Source organism: Mytilus edulis, chromosome 4, assembly GCF_963676685.1.
Source record: "Mytilus edulis chromosome 4, xbMytEdul2.2, whole genome shotgun sequence".
Taxonomy (NCBI): domain Eukaryota; kingdom Metazoa; phylum Mollusca; class Bivalvia; order Mytilida; family Mytilidae; genus Mytilus; species Mytilus edulis.
In genome coordinates, this window is record NC_092347.1 from 52,007,179 (window position 1) to 52,026,604 (window position 19,426).

General features: G+C 32.2%; 1 protein-coding gene across 1 annotated transcript; it reads left to right on the top strand.

The window, feature by feature from the left end:
• Positions 1–5,752: 5,752 nt before the first annotated feature.
• Positions 5,753–6,439, top strand: LOC139521434 (protein PML-like). The gene has a single exon (XM_071314906.1). The coding sequence runs from the start codon at positions 5,753–5,755 to the stop codon at positions 6,437–6,439; it is 687 nt and encodes a 228-aa protein (XP_071171007.1).
• Positions 6,440–19,426: the final 12,987 nt, after the last annotated feature.

The following is a 19,426-nucleotide window of genomic DNA, read 5'->3' on the forward strand; positions in this document are numbered from 1 at the left end:
CTAGTTCTAAAGACAATATTAAAGGTATTTCCAGTTACTGAATGTTTTGGTTGATTTCTAAAAAAATAGTTTATGTATCAAATAAGCATATTCAATTTACCATTTTCTGCATGTTTCATATACAAATATAGTGTTCATATTTGAGCCCCAATATGTTACATACGAGGGGATGCCACGCATTGCCTTGTTTGAACTGTACAATGTGTGCACTAGTCTGAATAATCACCCATAATTATGCACATGTTTACTGACCTATCTTAAAGGTAAGGTAATGGGTTCGTTGATCCCTTTTCTAAAAAAAAGAGCTCTTTCCAGGAGAATATCATAATAATATAGACAAAGGCAAGGATGTGGGGAAAGCAACAAATGCGGCAAAATATGACATATAGAAAACAAAATGGTTATGGAGTAAACATTCGTGTGACAACAACTCAGACGATACATAAAAAATCAGAATAATGAAGAAAAAGTTGGTTTCCCTTTATACGTGTACCTGCAGTGTTGGTGTACGAGGCGCGTTTATGATTTTCATTATGTTACTTGATATGAAAAATTGACAAAAATAATATTTTACTTGTAAAAGTAAATCCTGAGCCTGTAATAACTGCTCTTCTTGTTCCATTTGAATTAATAGAAACAACGCTGTCGCCTTTCTTGTTCTCATAGAATCATATGATAATACATATGATATGTTCTCCATGTTTTGTGAACATCTTTCTTAACTGTCGTATTAGACTGACCAGTGCATATCGCGCATGGTACTTTAAATGTATTTTAGCGCGAAAATTAACCTACATTTAGCTGGATTTATTGCCGTCGTAGTTCCATCTTGTCGCCTTCGTACTTTTATTCGATGGCAACACGACGGGATTACGAGGTCTTCACGAAGTCGTGTTGCCATCGTAAGACCTTCGGGTATCTTCGTGATTCATTCGTGTAGACATCGTAATGTCAACACTGCCCGATGGAAACGATGGAAACACGAATGCAATACGATGTGCAAAGATGCATTCCCGGTGACATTACGATGGCGAGGATGGTGATACGAACTCAATACGAACTCTCAACATCGGACGCACCTTCGGGGATTTTTTAACATGTTAAAAAATTTAGAACCCTTCCCGAAGTTGTCCCCGAAGGCTAGAAAAAGTGGCCGATGGTTCTACGATGGTTAAAGATGGCACTTCGAATAGCCCGATCTGGATACGATCAGTCCCGATTTTGAAAATTTCCATTATCGTGTTGCCATCGGCGTAAAAATCGGCACAGTGTGACGCGGGCATAACGCAAATATAGGAAGAATCAACTCCTTAGTCGTCATTTTTCCATTGAAATATACATGTTCCTTTGTCTGAACAAAAGTGTTTTCAACTTTATCATGTGTCTTCACAAATTCAGGATATTTTAGTGATTTTCGTCTCTTTTACCGTAAAATCTTTAAGAAATGACTTCGGATTTTTACCGCATTTCAAGTTTACGATTGCGCTGGTACATAAAAAATAAAATTTTTTAACTAGTGTTCAAGTTAAAACTATTAATTTAATACTATTCTTCAAAAACTCACTGCACAAGTATTGAAAAAAGTCATAATTCTCCTAGAAAGAACACTTTTCTTAGCCCTTCTTTTTGAAAATATTATTCAAAATTCAAGAAAAATAAATGGTTTTTACAGAAAAAAAATCATGTCATTAAAGTCGACTTGACTATAAACCGATAATGATAGAAGTTTGATGCACAGTAAATCACATTGCTGGTTATCTGAGGATTAATTTGAGCCCTTAACCACATCTGTACGTCAGCAAATGGCGATGAAACAAGTCTAAATGCCCAAAAAAATATCTTAAAATTTGCTTCACCGGTACAGCTCAGCTGTACCGGTGTGCGGTGTGAGCTGTGACCGGTGTGCATGAAAGGGAAAGGGTTAAACAAAAATGTGTACTAGTTCAGTTATAATGGACGTCATTCTAAACTCCAAAATATAAGTTACAATTAACATAGGTGATCATTTTCAGTCCACCTCCGACAGTAAGATTTGTACACGCGACCTTTCCTCAATGGGATAGATCAGCATACCCCTGTACCACTGGCACCTTGAAGAAAATGTTGAAATTTAAGTTCTTAACTCTACTACTCTAAAGTGAAAAAAAACAACTTACGAAGATCCTCATGCAGTTGGTTTTCTTCCAGAAATTATGTGTTCAGATGATATATTTGTGTTGCTAAATGCATGATTTTTACGCACATATAGGAAGAATCAACTCTTTAGTCTGTCATTTCACCATTGAAATATACATGTTCCTTTATCTGAACAAACAGATTTCAACTTTATCATGTGTCTTCACAAATTCAGGATATTTTAGTGATTTTTGTCTCTTTTACCGTAAAATCTTTAAGAAATGACTTCGGATTTTTAGCGCGTTTCTAGTTTGCGATTGCGCTGGTACACTAAAAATTACAAATTAATACTATTCTTCAAAAAAACTCACTGCACAAGTATTGAAAAAAGTCATAATTCCCCCAAAAAGATCGGTTATCTCAGCCCTTTTTTGAAAATATTATTCAAAATTCGAAGAAAAAATAAATGGTTTTAACCTAAAACAAGTTGCTTTCTTTGAAAAAAGAAAAGCAAGACATGAACCTAAGACTGCTGACTGCCGGGTCACCAAAAGATTGTTGCTGAAATTGTGTTTGCTTTTGAATTGAAATAATTGACTGTGAATAGAAGAGCCAGTTGAAAGTATATATTTACAGCTTCTATTTGAATAGTTATTTTAAAGCTCGACTAGCATCTTCATAACTTGGTAATAATTTAATTTTGGATGTAACGCGTCTTCTGATTGGCTGACGTTATTTTGTTATGAGCCCATAGGCATAATTTAGTCATGTGACCGTGACGTCATCAACGTTTTTTCATGATTTTCTACGATTTCAAATGGAATTTATAATCAAATTATAAGAAATGACTGTAATATTTTTTCCGATTATAACCCTTTGGCAAATCCCAATTTCTACTAACCGGATGACTTACGGAAATTACACAAACCTATCGCAATATAAATTTTGTGCACTCAGTTTGCTTTATAATCTGGAATTCTGGATGCATTTATTTTATCTATCATATCTTTTTATTTTGTTTCCTACAGGAATGCCTTTATATTCTTAACTCGTATTTGAAGCTGTCTTTACTCATGGTAGATGTTGTATGTGGTGAAACCTGTTGCATGCAATTGATTGGGACCTCTTATGAAGAGACTTGTTTTGGTCTCATAAAACATCTCAAATTTTAAGAATTTCCTGATTTTACTTAAATCAATTCAAACATTCTACAGGGAAACTTAGTTTTGCCGAAAAATTTCTTAATTCAGAAGCTTATGAATACCTGTACACACTTTTAAAATAACCAATTTATATTAAAAGGTATGTAGATATAAAAAGATACCAGAATTAAAATGATGTACGCAAGACACGAGTTAAGTCTACAAAAAAGCATGAGTGACGCTCGAATGAAAAAAGTTAAAAGGCTAAAAAAATTACAAAGTTACGGAATCTATTCCTTGGGTAGACAATCCTTAGCTTTTCGAAAAGGTCAAAGTCTATAATAGGACAGTGACTCAAAAAAGAAACAAAAGAAAACAACTCGAGGTCAGAATACCGTTAGTAATGATGAAAGTCTCATGTAAAGCTTTTTCTGCCGTGTCCTGCATTTAGATAACAAAAACGAAAATAAGCTTTCACGAGTGAATTTAATTGTATCGCATGCAAGTAGTATTTTAGCGCATGAAATAGTAAATAGAAAGCATCTCACTGATACTCAGGAAAAGATGGCGCATTTGCGTCAGCACATATCTTAGCTAATAGTTGAATTCGAATGTCAAACGGCCTTCATAAAATGTTTTGACTCCGGATTCATTGACATTTTATCAGGAATTTTTGAGAACGCAAACCGATAGTGTGCTTTTGAAAAGTGATCTGTAATGTGAATGAATCAAGACGTGTAGGATAGTTGGTCAATACAATGAATACAATTTTCAAAGCCGTACCATGATAGTACAAATATGTAGATGTTATAACTATTAAAACAAACAAACAAAAATTGAATTCAAATTTTATAATAAACTAACGTTCCTGTTAGTATTTTTTTTTTTTTTTTAATATATAATATAATATCAATAAACACGAACGTCAAGTATTTACGGATGGACATTTTATTTATCGAATGAATCTATTTTTAAATTCTAACATTCCACTATGTGAATATATTACTATACAACCTATTAGCAAAGACTTCTAAATCCATACTAAAACAGTATAAAATAATCAACATTATGGTTGTTATTAAATTTTGTTGTGATTATTGTAAATTATTTTTACGGTTGTTGTGAGTTTAAAATCATGCTTTATGAATTGAAAACACTCAAGTATTTTTATTCACGACCGTTTAAAACTTAAATATTAATTTTAATAAATCTATCTTACTTTCCGTTTGATGGATATATTACAATACAAAAAAAATAATAATAATTACTCATAACACCTAAATACTAAAATGGTATGAAATAATTAACGTAGATAAATGATTATTGTTTATAAACATTTTTTTTGTATGATGCAAGAATTTATTTAGATTTAATTTTTTTTTTTTTCCTTTACAAATGAATATTTAAAAATACCAAATCAGAGTATCTTGTCCTTTAAAATACTTATTTCTTAATTGCAACTCTGAAAATATTTGTTAGTTTCTTCAGAAACATAAATACAGTATATATTTTGTATATATTTCTTTGATTCCTCTTGAATTAAATAATTTTGATAAGAATATTATCTTTCTGTTTTCCGATCTAATATTAATATTTTAACCAGAATGTTCTCTCCCGTAAGTCTATGATGAAATACACAGTATCCCGTGGTTAAATCTTCAAACATATTTAGTTTACATGTTATCGAGACAACAGACAATACCACGAACTATAATTGACCCAGATACACACAGTGTACAGTGGTCGTTTTAAAACAAATATAATTGCGTCGTCAAGGGCCATCAAGTGACCATATCAAAGACGTTCCGAGAATTTTATTCTGACTTCCGGCCGAGAGATATCGAGTGGCCCATAGACACATCCAAAACTCGCCAATATATAAGAATGAACCCCTCAGGGGGTTCATGCAAAAAATCATGTCATTGGAGTCGACTGACTATAAACCGATAATGATAGCAGTTTAATGCACATGTAGTAAATCACATTGCTGGTTATCTGAGGATTAATTTGAGCCCTTAACCACATCTGTACGTCAGCAGATGGCGATGATGCAAGTCTAAGTATTTCAGATACATTTATTTTTTTCATGTGTATTCAAAAATATGAATCAATACTTTTATAATTAAATCGCAATATAATGTTCATGTGGAAATAAGGTGGACTGCTTAATTTAGAACCTGCCAAAATTGAAACACCATGTTTTTCTTATAATCAAGAAATTTGACTCCCATGAATATGGATGCACATTTCAAGAAGTGATAAGTTTTCAAAGTGACCACCATTTCATACTTGCTGCCGGTTAAATTTGTAAATTGAATATACCAAAAACTGTATAGCAGAATTTAACCAAACTTGCTATGGAAGGAGTCATCTCACATTTCGGGAAACATATAAATTTTAATATTAATGTAATTTTTTTTAATTTTTAATCAGGATTATCAAGTCTGATATAATTCAGCTGGCTGCATTTGACGGAACCACTGTATTTAACGAGTATGTATATATCACCTAGGGAGGTTATATCTCTCAAAGTGTCAGAATTAACAGGATTGACTTTTGATTTTTCTTGTGGCCAGATGTACCATCATGGTAAACCAGTTGAAAGCAAAGATATTCGAATTGTTTTACTGGAGTTTATTGATTTTATCAGCAAAAAGAAGAAACCCATTCTATTCGGTCATAAGATTGCTGCGTTTGACATTCCCATATTGATGAACAAATTTCGTCAACATAGTCTGCTTTCAGAATTCATGCTGCATATCTGTGGGTGCATTGATACCATAAAATTTGCAAGAAGGAAATTCAAGGTGAAAGACATAGGAAACCATAAACAACAAAATTTGGTCTCAAAATTACTTGGCATAGAATATGATGCCCTTAATGCATGTGCTGATGTAACAAGTCTGTTCCAACTTCTTGAGCACTTTGAATATTCAGAAAAGGATGTTTTTCCATTCAATGCAGCTTTGGTTACAGTTTCATTCATTCCATTGATAAGGGCCTCATACATACCCAAACTAACAGCTAGGCGATTAGCACAGAGTAGACTTTATCTGAAACATCTACAGTTAGCATTTAACAGAGACAGTGAAAATGGCCTCAAATCTATTTTGTCTGAACATGGATTTAATGCCAAAACAGTCACATCTTTTACTAAATATTTTACATGTACTGATGAATAACTTGTTATAGATGTAATACCACCAAATCATAGTATGTCACATCTGGTTGCATATGAAAATAGGTGAATAAAAATATACTCTTGAATTTGACAGTTGTAGGTTATTGATCCTACATTTTATTACAGAAAAACAATTATGGGTCATAAACATATATCTTGAGTATTTCAAAGCATCTTTATTTTTTTAATTGGAGTTTCTTTAGAATATTTCTGAAACTTCAGATTATATGGTTACTAAAGCTTGTACACAGGTTAAAAAAGGGGGAAAATTTAATTGGTTAACGTCCAGTGATGGTTAGTTACTTATATGCAATGTACAGTGACATTTTTTCTATAGTACTGGACAGGATACAACCTTACTCATACTGAATATAAAAAAAGAAGATGTGGTATGATTGCCAATGAGACAACTCTCCAAAAGAGACCAAAATGACACAGAAATTAACAACTAATGGGCATAGGTCACCTCACGGCCTTCGGCAATGAGCACACTGTAAATCTACCTGACGCCTGACGCGTCCGGGCGCGTTCAAAATTTGTACACCGAATGTTCAATATTTTAACGTCATATGTTCATGCTTAGAGACGTGTTCAAAGTTTAAACGTTTGTGTTTAAAATATTAACATGTGTGTTCAGACACAGTGTACACCGGTGTTCAAATTCTGATCTGAAAAAGAGGATAGTTGTTTGTCCGCTTTTCTATATTTCTAATTGGCAAATTTACAAAGAAATTCATTTAAAAATATGAATGTACACGCAGGATGATGATCTTGTGAATTTTTGACAAATAATTTAGTAATTGTGAAATATTAAACTTCCAAGCTGGCATACGTGTATAGTTTATGAACTTATTTTATTATTATTACTAGTTTTACTTATAAGTGACATAATTATGCATATCAATGAGGCCTGTTATGATAATATCGTAATAAAAATATGTCGATGTTTTATCTTATTTCATGATCCGTTCAGTTTATTAACATTACATGTTCAATCAGAGTTCAAATCGCTCGAAATTTTGAACACATCGTGTTAAAAAAAATATACCAGGGTACCAAATACCGGAAACAGATATCGGCTGGTGATTTAGGCGGTTAAACGAAGAAAGGATACACATAAGGTAGAGAACTGGAGATTAGACTTCTATCCCACATGAAAACGAAAGAAGTGAGTAACAAGTTAGGATAACCTCCATAGGTAGTTCGAAGGCTTCCTTGTTATTTTCTCATGTCAGATATATATTTGTCAAATATTCATAACTGTTATATCCAAATTTTCAATATTCAACATAAAAGACGAAAAAAAGAACAGTATTTAACGTAAATAACTGTCAGCTTTGTTCTGGTGATTTTCTAAACTGCTGAATAACCAGTCTGTGATCGTCTGTCTGTTATATAGAATAAATGATGATTTTTGACATCCACGTATATTAGCTGAACACTAAGTGTTAAGAACTCTAACATCAAGTGTTCAAAAATGAAACGCAAAGGCATTAAAAAATGAACACCACATAATCAATTGATGAACACAAAGTGTTAAGAACTCTAACATCAATGAACATCAAGCGTTCAAAAATGTAACACAAAGGCATTAAAAACTGAACACCACATATTCAATTGATGGACACTAAGTGTTAAATAACTCTAACATCAAGTGTTCAAAAGTGAAACACAAAGGCATTAAAAACTGAACACCACACATTCTAGTGTAAACATAAGGAACACCATTTTTAACTTAGAAAATTCACTTTTCTTTTATTTTGCAGGAATCGTTAGATAGGAATGTTTGAATTAGAAACCGGTAGCAAATAAGCCCACGAAGGTCATTTCTGCATGCTATAATGTGTTGGAAAAAAGAAAGATGTCAAAAAAGGTATGACAATATATGTATATAATTATTAATAGCTTATGTAGGTGTATCTTTTCTATATCTGTATACCTTAGGTCAAGAAATCGACTTATGTAATTTATAATGTCAAAACTTGCATTTCACTGCCATAGAATATCAATTTGTACTCTAGTATATATCGAAAATCCAATTAAAGCCTAACAACTATTGCATAATTTGATGCTTTATGAACAACTCTCTTCTATTAATTTTAAATTTTATTTTGCAGGATATATAGGCGCATAGACATTACTTGTTGTGGAGGATTTTGACATTAGAAGTTGATGATAACACATAAAATGCCAAGTTGAACCAGTTGATAGCTTTTAGTGAAGATGCACTGAAAAGTTGAGCGTACATTGTGTGTGATCGTACTAGAACTGTTGGAATTTGAAAACTTTTAAACTTTCATTGTGACAAATATCTATATCATAAACTATCTACTTATCACATTGACATGCTTTTTTGGTTAGGATACACAAGATGTAGCAACTATATCTTGTCATGTAGAAGAAAATAATTATTTGTGATATATTTAAGTCGGTTTAAAACATTATGTATGTGATTTCACTGACTGTTACTTGTGATATCATATGGTATTCTTGTGCACTTTTCTTACATATATGCTCATTTGATTATATAAAGAATTACTTGTTAAAATATGTTTTATTGTTGTATTTTGCCTGATTCAATATAGTTTTTATAACAGTTTAATTAAGTTTAGTACTTATGGCAAATTATGTACGCTTAACAATAGAACATGTTCCACATTTGAACACCATCAATTTGAACACCTATGTCAACTGTTCTGAATGTTAACGTCTGGTGTTCTGAATCTTAACATTTTGGTTTTTAAACATGTTCTGTGTGTTCAAAAAGTGTTACATGGCTGTTGAACGCGTCGACGTATTAAGATTTTGAACACGTTAAATCGTTGAACACTAATGTTAAGGTCTTTAACATCAAGTGTTCAAAAATGAAACACAAAGGCATTAAAAACTGAACACCACACATTCAATTGATGAACACTAGTGTAAACATTTGGAACACCATTATACGTTCAAAAAGTGTTACAAAAAAGCGTTCAAGCAGTGTTCTATTTATTAACACTTAGATTTACAGTGCATATTCCATACCGCAAAGTCAGCTATAAAAGGCCCTGATATGACAATGTAAAACAATTCAAACAGGAAAACTGACGGCCTAATTTATGTACAAAAAATGAACGAAAAACAAATATATACATATTCATGTGTAACACATAAACAAATTACAACCTCTGAATTACAGGCTCCTGAATTAGAACAGGCACATACATACAGAATGTGTCAGGGAAAGTATATTTTATTTGAAACAAAATTAAATTCTGTACAATTCTTTGAAAAGTGCAAATTTAACAAAGACTGTAGGGGAAAATTAATGGTGATATTACATCTATAGGTTATCATTAACCATTAGATTGTATTGGCACAGCCTTTTTATGAACATAACATGGTATTCAGAATTAAGATTATGGCTAATCCTGATTGGTCCATATGAGTGCATGTTATTTTTTATTATTAGTCTTTGTGCACTCTGCATTGTACATAAAGCCAAATAAATTATATTCCTTAGCCCTAATGGAACTGAGATGGCTTTTCAATGCTAGGATGAGACAAGGGGTTTTAAGTGCAAAGTTGATAGGCATGGGAGATAAGTACAAATAACGTTACGAAAAGCAACACAAACTTATATTTGTTGTGCCAAAAGGTACTGACATAATGACTTTTCTTTAATGCTAGCAAGGTTTTTGTTAATAAAAACAACTTTAAAAAGTCTGTATCTTGAAAAGGCTACCATTGTCGCCTATGGAGAAATTAATTGTTTTAAACATTCAATCTATAGAAGTGAGGACCACTAAGAACAAATATACCAATTTTGCCAGCACCTTATTAGTGACAAGTTGTCTGTTGTAATGTTGTCACTTTTCGGTCTGTCTGAAAACTACTTCCTAATTGCTGATACTTGTAACATTTAAGGTCGAATATGTTTTCTTACAAAATATACTGGGCAGAACTAATGACTTCATTATTCATAATTGGCCAACACTCTGACAGTGATAAGTTGAAACGTGAAGTTACTTTTTAGGTCTGTCCAATACCTTCTTCCTATTTGGCAATACTTTGAATTTTACAATTGTGGGGTAGTCATAGCCTTATCAAGTGTGCAACGTTTTGTCACCATAAGTCCTGCAAACAAAAATATGTTTATATGGAAATGACCCTGTCTGTTTGTCTGTTCCAGTTGTCCAAATACTGTATTTAGTGAAAATTATTATTCATTGGTGTTGCTTCATTGGTGTTCGGGCTAAAATCAAATCATTTTGACCTTGAAGTCATTGTTCAAGGTCAACAATACTATGGTCACTGTGGTGCATGACACATAGTCATGAATTGATTTACCTTCATACCAAATATCAAAAGCGGTGGTAAAGCCTGCATCAAAAAACAAAAGTTACAGTTCTAGCACAAACTTTTTATTAAAAAAAAAATCATTAAATTGACCTTGAGGTCAAAGTTCAAGGTCAAAAGTATCTATTCATGGTAGTAATATAACCTTTTGAGTTGATCTACCTATACCAAATATCTATAGCCTACATTAAAAGACAGAAATGTTACAACCAGAACATGATTTGTTTCAGATGCACTTGCAGACAGACTGATACCTAAAGGGCATCTTCTTCTTTTTTTGGCAGGTCCATGATAAGGTTTTGTTTATTTTGAATGACTGACAGAAAAAACTCCCTTTCACCATACTTTTTTCATCAATTTTAATTACTGATTTATGACGTTTCATCTATTAAATGGAATTTTAAGTCAATTTTCCAAATTTTGCCACTTTACCTCAATTATCAGTATAAGGTTTAGACAATAAAGGGGGTAAGAAATGTATGTTCATATTATGCTGAAGCAATACTTAGGTAAAGACCTTCAAAATGCTTGTATTTTAAAAAGTATCTATTGAGTGGTTTTTTGTACAGGGTCACCTAATTTGCATAATTGGCCCCTACAGACGTGCTTCATAAGACTTTCATATTTTGCTGAGGACACCCCAATCTTACAAAATGATAAATATTGTAGAAATCTATTGGAAGATTTTTTTTTAACAAAACATCCTTATTCACCTTAAAACATGAAAGTACGAGTGGATTAAAACTATTCATACCGGAAATGTTGAATTTATTAGTAAAAAGTAAAATCACAAAAATACTGAACTCAGAGGAAAATATTTCTATACACAAGAACATTTATTATAGTGATCTCTATATATTGTAACAAACTGCCGCCACAGGCCGAGTAATTGTGGAAGGGTCTGTTGACAAGTTTTGGGGCTCTCGTCAGCAATATTCTGCATCTTAATGTCTCTCCTTTTTCTACCTCTGAAGATGAATGGATGCCAGGCAATGCACTCATATTACTCCGTAAACTATATGTTCGAACGTATGTTATATTTATTATTACATGTTCATATATATACACTGATAAATGCAGACATGCAGACGCTTAATCAGTAATCAGTTTTCGGGACATTTAGGTCACTCAGTGTGGTGGGGGATAACTGCCGCTATATTTACTTTTCCTTAAAAATACTTCATCTTATATCAAATTAAAGCATATTAACCTGCTCGGCTTTTCTGTTGGACTAGGTCTGGTAAAGATAAACTTTTAAACTATTATGTTGTTAAGCTACTAGTTAGGCTTGAGCTAACCGTGCATGTTATCCGCCATTTCACTGAGCAGAACCTTATTTATATCCATTTGAGATCCCTGAAAGCCAATCGAAATAGGGATCTAGCCAGGGATTCCTGAGGGCCAATGAGAGCCCTGTCAGGACTGACAGGAAAATCATTTAATGTCCGACAAAATAGGGGCTTGACAGGAAAACCTGCACATTTAAAAATCACACGTAAAATGGACAGTAAAATGCCTGTTCTTTTATTATTATACAAATAGACCAAAGTCCTAACTTTTCCTTTATTTAAATTTATCAAAAGAAGCTTAAAACTTCGTAACTAGACTTGTTCCAATTTCTAGCCGTGAGCAGACGCCGGGAGTACTGTTATAAAATTCCAGCAGTAAACTGGTTACAATATAATTCTATAAACTAATCTTTAACATATATAAATAATGAAGCCTTAATAAAACTATTAATGTAATGACTTATTTCTTACTCTTATAGAATACTTTTACATATATAATGACAACGACAAAAATATTTCCTACTGCGGTCACATATGACCTGTAAAATGGCTCTTCACGGAGAAACAACAAAAATGGTTTGGATCGATAGTAAAACTTAAATATTTCCTTACTGAGACACTTTCAGGACTTATAATGGGTTGAAATGTAATTTCAGGTATATGCATATTTGGGCCACACACCTTACAATCTTTGAAAAATATGTTATCAAGTAAAATGAGTTTGGTAAACAAGTGGAAGGGACACTTGCCAAACAAAATGCATAAAGTTAAAAAGTTGCAAATGTTACAATATGTCCAATTCAAATAAATGTTCATAAAGTCAATAATATTTCTGTTGCAGGTTATCACCAATTAAAGTTTACATCCATCTGTAGTTGACTTATTTCTTCTGCTGGCATGGTAAATTCCAGGTTGTAAAAAATATTAAATGTTATGTATTTGTTCCAGTTATTAAACAATATATATATTCATGTTCACACAATTCCAATATATTCAAGATAAAAAATATGCATTCAAATGGATTATACTTCAGCTCAGGGGATATATACTATAAGCCGGGAATGTCACAGTATATACCATGTCTGAGACCTGAATAACATATAATATTTCAAATATTTGAGTGATCCTGGAAGTTGCATACGTATTGAAATAAGTAAAAATATATTTAAAAAAAATATTGTTGAAAGTGATTTGGCCAGATAAGGTAGGGTATAATGTAGAAATGACAAAGCCTTCGGCATCATTTAGACATAAAATCAATTCTTTTTATGTTTAAAAGCAAAAGCCTTGTCTGAGAGATACATATATTTTTGAAGAATAATTAAATACTATGAGCAGTTTAATATTTCATGTTTGTACAGGTGCATTTTCTCAAAATTCAATTCGGCGTTTAAAAGAAAGAACTGTCAAAATAATTGTTGTGATGCCTTACAATTTTATGTATGCGTTTATACCTATATTGACTCTAAACGGACAGCATTTCATTTTGCTTCATCGGAAAACGAGTTTTAATCAATTCTTAATCTATCTCAAAATTATTACAGTTTAAACTTCGAAAATAGTTTTGCAAAAGTTCAATCCTTGAAAATAAATGAAAATGTCGAATATACGTGAGTGAATTGTGAATTATGCCATAAAATAAACGATGTGTCCATTTTTAATAAAGTGCAGGAGTTAAACGCGATTTTGTGAACTTCACAAAATTAAGTTAAGCACAATAATTGAACATGAGGTATCAGAAAGTGAATCGTTCGCATCTTTGTCTTTTATTCTTTCTGGATAGATGTCTCTTTGGCAATCGTTCTAGTTCTCCTTATTTTTGTGTTGTCTAAATATGTTATTATCAGTTTAGATTTTGTAGTTTTCGTTAACGCACATGCACGACTCATACAGAAAAACATGTATGACTTATACAGAACTACATGTACGATTCATACAGAACTGAAAATATTGGCTTGAAACATCTTATTTTTTTTGGCGTCCCATAGTTTTGGCCTCAGGCAGATACTAGTTACTGTATGATGAAAGTAGTTCAAGAAAGGGTGCCGTGTACACGGGAATCGATATCATTCGGTGTATATTACTATGTGACACTAATATCTGATCTTATTATAATCCATCAGCTGCAATGAACTTCTACTCATTGTAAGACAACGTTTTGACCATGCATATTAATTTTTATTTCATGAATGGGTAGACTGGTGCACTAAATTTTTGTGTAATCAGGTTATGTAAATCATACTTTTATACTTTCAGTTATTAAACGTCTGTGCTAGGTCAAGGTATTAATAGTATTTTCTTCATACGCTTTGTTGTTACATATTGATAATATAGATTGCATGCTCTATATGCGTGATTCTATTTTACTTTTTTGTTACCTTATACAAAAAAGAGATACGGTATAACGAAAAGGGAGTTAAGTCTTCACCGGTACCAAAGGGCAAGGAGGTAAACAACTTCAGATCAGCCTACGGCCTTTCAAAATGAGAAAAACTCATACCGTATACTAACAGTTATAGATCTCCGAATGACAAAATTTGAAACAATTCAGACTAGAAAATCTACCTTCTAATTTATACTAAAACTACAAATGAAAAACAATTATGGCAAACAACAATCAATGACAGCTGCTGGATTACAGGCTCCCAGCTTTAAACCAAAACATTCAGAATGACAATGGTGTAACAGCACTACATCATAAGAATGATATGTATAAAAAGTAGCTGCAAAGGTCTAGACTCGTCGAAGAATACTAAGATTTATTGATTGATGGGCGTTTTAATGCCACTTTTAGCACTATTTGCTATTCCGTGGCAGTTAGGTTGTTTTGTTTTGTAAAGGAAGCCAGAGTGTCCAGAGAAAACCATCGACCTTCGGTTAGAAAAACAACAATCCTAGTAAATATAGATTGGAGCCGAACTCACAACATCAGTGTTGGCAGGCTAGTGATACATTAGTTGGATTGGTACTGTTCTAACTATGGCAAGCCGTTCTCGTCAAAACTATGTTTAAACCATTTTTCGAAATATTTACACACTGAGAATTACAACAAAGCACACTGAGATTTAAAACTTCAAAATGCACACTGAGAATTGAAAATTACACACTGAGAATTGAAAATTACACACTGAGAATTGAAAATTACACACTGAGATTTCATAAAGACGCACTGAGATTACAAAAATGAAAAACGCACACTGAGAATTGAAAATTACACACTGAGATTTCAAAAAGACACACTGAGAATAAATAAACTGAAACACACACTGAGAATTTGAAATTACACCTGAGAAAAAGGAATTGTATATTAAAAGGAATGGAAACGCGGCTCGAGATCAATCGGGATACCCGCAGAGCACTCGCAGAGCTATAATCCATGTCTGGCTCAGGCGGAAGTATGATCAATAATATAAAAAATCATGACGGAGGTCCATTTCCTGCAATTTCTTTATAATATTGAAAAGTAGAAAGAAAAAAGTGAGAAAATGAGATATCACTTTAAAGAAGAAATATTTTCCTACAGTTTGGTCTAAATTACGAATGCTAAATATAATTGGTACTATGTAAATTATTTTATTTCGAAACATGTTGAAAATTTAAAGTTGTGCGTCAACAAAATTTATACATCGACACTTTGTATTTTGGTATAAGTTAAATAACTGCTTGAAGTTGATGTGACATTGACATATAATTTTAAAGCTTAATCTTTTTTTCTATCAAATAGTGTTGGTTTTATGAAAATGGTGATAAAAACGAATTTGCTATGATTTTTCAAAATTCCATGTTTATAGTTTCCATTGACGCCATTTTGTTTAGTCAAGTTCGACACCGACGAAGTTGGAAATAACAGACAAGAAATATATACAAAGACTAACGATTGGGATTGATTGTGCCTTTTTATTTACGACGTTTTTTTTTATATACTAAATCGTTGTTTTGGTAATGCAGTTTGCCATTATTAAGCGTTGCCGCAAATTACCATACGCAACAGCAAAACTGTTCCTTCCTTTTTTCTCGCAGTGCAGTAGTCTATAGGTCGCAAAAGTATTCCTTTGGTATTAAAATACATGTACATAAAATGCGAATGTGGGAAATTTTAATAACTGTTTCTAATTAGAAAATTTAATGCATCTCTGCATAATTTAGCAGTGAGCTCGGCGTTATTAATTTTTAACCTCTTAAGTAAGTAAGACACAAATTAGCTTATCATTGATACATGAAATATTATACCTGTAAATTGGAACATCCCGCATGCCATTGTTTATTATAACACCTGTAATCTAAGTTCTTTTATCTAGATAATATACTGCAGTTGTTTACTTTTTTCTTCTCTTCATAATGATTTATTAACTTCTTTCTTATCAGTCATATTTCACAATTGAAAAGTCATTTAGCTACATTTTTAAAATTTCCTTTATTTTGCATGAAAACTATTTAAAACTCGTAAAATGTCCGATCTCATGTGATTGTGACATACCTTCATGAAATATCAAGATAAAAAAAAACTAGAATAAAGTTTTTTTATAACTAGCTTTGTAAGTGGTTGTATTGTAATATTTATTTTTGGGGTTATTAATTTATTTTTGGTTTCATGATTTATCACTATACCATGTTCGTACAACTACTGCACAACGCAACTTGCACAATGTAAGTACCATTACTCTACAATAAAATATGTATTTCGAAATATCTTCTAAAAAAAAACGACTATGATTTTTTTTACACCAAGCAAATTGAAATAGAATGTCCCTCAGAAGGATTTTAGTTCATTATTTTTTTATTACAGAAGAAAAAATATCATTGTCAAGTTAGATAACTAGTGTCAGATTAAATGACCACGTTCGATAACTTCTACCAGATAAGTAATGAGCCAGTTAGAGCGATGGTGTGTAATTAACACCCGGTCAAAGCAAGAGATGCATCATAATATTTTCTTTGAAGTCGGCCGCGTTTCCATTCCTTTTAAATATACTATTCCTTGCTGAGAATAAACACTGAGATTTGTACGCACTTTTTATGCGCACATATCTAATTAGCATACTTAATCTGAATCTATTACAAGCTTAAAACAACAAGGGGACATAACTCGTTAGTCCTTCGATTTGGTTCCAAATTCATATCTAACCCGAATAATTCAGTCGTTATATGTTAATTGATGTTAAATGATGTAAACTGATGTTAATTGATATTAATTAATTATTATCGGATTTGTTTTAATTGAACAAACATGTTTGGTAAGATAATTACAAGAGAGTTGCGAAGACTCAATATCCTGATCGCCGCTGATTGGCTCTCTCTCACAGAGAGCAGGCGACGCGGCCAATGATCATAAGGAGTTCAAGCCCTCGTGTGGGAGAAAATCGGACACGGAAAGGGCTTGAATTATTCGAGTTAATTCAATTAATAAAAAAAACTTTAGAAATACAAGAACAAGAAAAATACCCACTTACTCTTATTACAAAATATAACCAAATGGTGAAAAACTTTATTAAAATTATAAGAAAACATTGGAACAATCTGCAAAAGAATGCAGCGAAATTTTTACTCTCTCCTCTCGTCCAAGGAAAGTGTCTATTATAGCATATAAACGTAACAAAAATATAAAAGATTAACTACCGAAACCAGGAAAACAGTTGGAAGACTTTTGAAAAGGGACCCATGTTTATTTACTGGTAGTAATGATCTGAATTATAGGCAACAAACTAACTTATGAATTTAAGCGATGTTAAGTCTTGAAATTTATTACGAATGTTGGTTGAAGGAATCGCATTTCATTAATGACAAGAGTTCTTGAGATCAAGATATTAATCTGTTGAATTATTCATCTCATGAATATTCATTAGTAATTTGCATATTAATCTCAGTGTGTATTTTTGAAATCTCAGTGTGTAATTAAAAATTCTCAGTGTGTGTTTTTCAATTTATTTCATCTCAGTGTGTCTTTTTAAAATCTCAGTGTGAAATTTGGAATTCTCAGTGTGTGTTTTTTATTTTTTTAAATCTCAGTGTGTAATTTCGATTTCTCAGTGTGTTATTTTAGGTTTTTAAATCTCAGTGTGTACTTTTTTTTCAAAAAAAGGGTTTAAACATAGTTTTGACGAGAATGGCTTGCCACAACTGACAAAAAGACAAAAGACACAAAGTATCGATCTAAGAATACTGATAGTTAATGAAAGCTAGTTAAGAGTGCTCGCGGGTATAAATCTTTTTTTTTTAAATAGGATTTCGTTTTTGTTTTTTTCTATAAATGGACTTTATCCTATACTTAATTGAAAAATAATAAAAATAAAAAATATGGGGTCAAGGTTCATTTAAGCTCACAATCTGCCTTCGGAAGAAGCATGCATTTCTGTTAATTAAGGTACTTTTTTCTGTTGAAGAAATAGGAGAAAAAAGGGTAATATCGAAAAAAAGAACTAAATTACAGAAATCATTTAAATTTTACAATTATTTAGTTAAAGTATAGCTTATTTGAAAAAAGGATAAAAGTACCGATTCAAGGGATTTAGCGGTAAGATGTCATAAGCAGTCAGAGAGAAAAGCACGACCTTTTACTATGATGGAAAATAAGACGAAGTAAAACTTTTTTAAAAGCAAAATCTTTGTATCTAGGAAAATAATAAGGGTTTAAGCAATTTGTGGTCATGAAATCACTGACATAATAATAAAACAGTATTATTTTTAATTTTAGTTTCTTGTGTATAATTTGGAGTTTAGTATGGCGTTCATTATCACTGAACTAGTATACATGTTATAGTTATAGTCGTTCACCATAGGATTGGACAAAGTATCGTGTTTTAGCTTAAAATCGTCAATACACTCGGTGATAATTTTTTTTAATTTGATAGAATAACGCCCCTTTCAAAATCTATGAACCGCTCTAGAGGTAAAAATAGATTTGAACTGTGCAGTATATCTGAGGTAGATAATGCACACCTTTGATGTGCATTATCTAGATTAAAGCACAGTAAGAACAAAGAGATTTTACCAATGCCATGTGTTAAATTTATTTTGGGGCCAGCTGAAGGGTGCGGGAAATTCTCGCTGCATTGAAGACCTATTGGTGACCTTCTGCTGTTGTCTGTTGTATGGTCGGGTTGTTTAAGAAATAATTCTATCCTGCTATGCTATATGCTCATTTTAACATGGGTGGACATTATATTTGTTAATATCTTAATAACGAGCGTTAGCGAGGTATTAAATGTTTACAAATATAATACCTACCCATGTTAAAATGAGCATAGAGCATGGCAGGATAGAATTAGGCCATAGTTGTTTTTTTATTTGTTTTGCGTCCGCGTGCGGGTAGGTTTTCGGCCAATTTGTGTCAAAAACAAACACAAACTTTTTTTTGTTCGTCA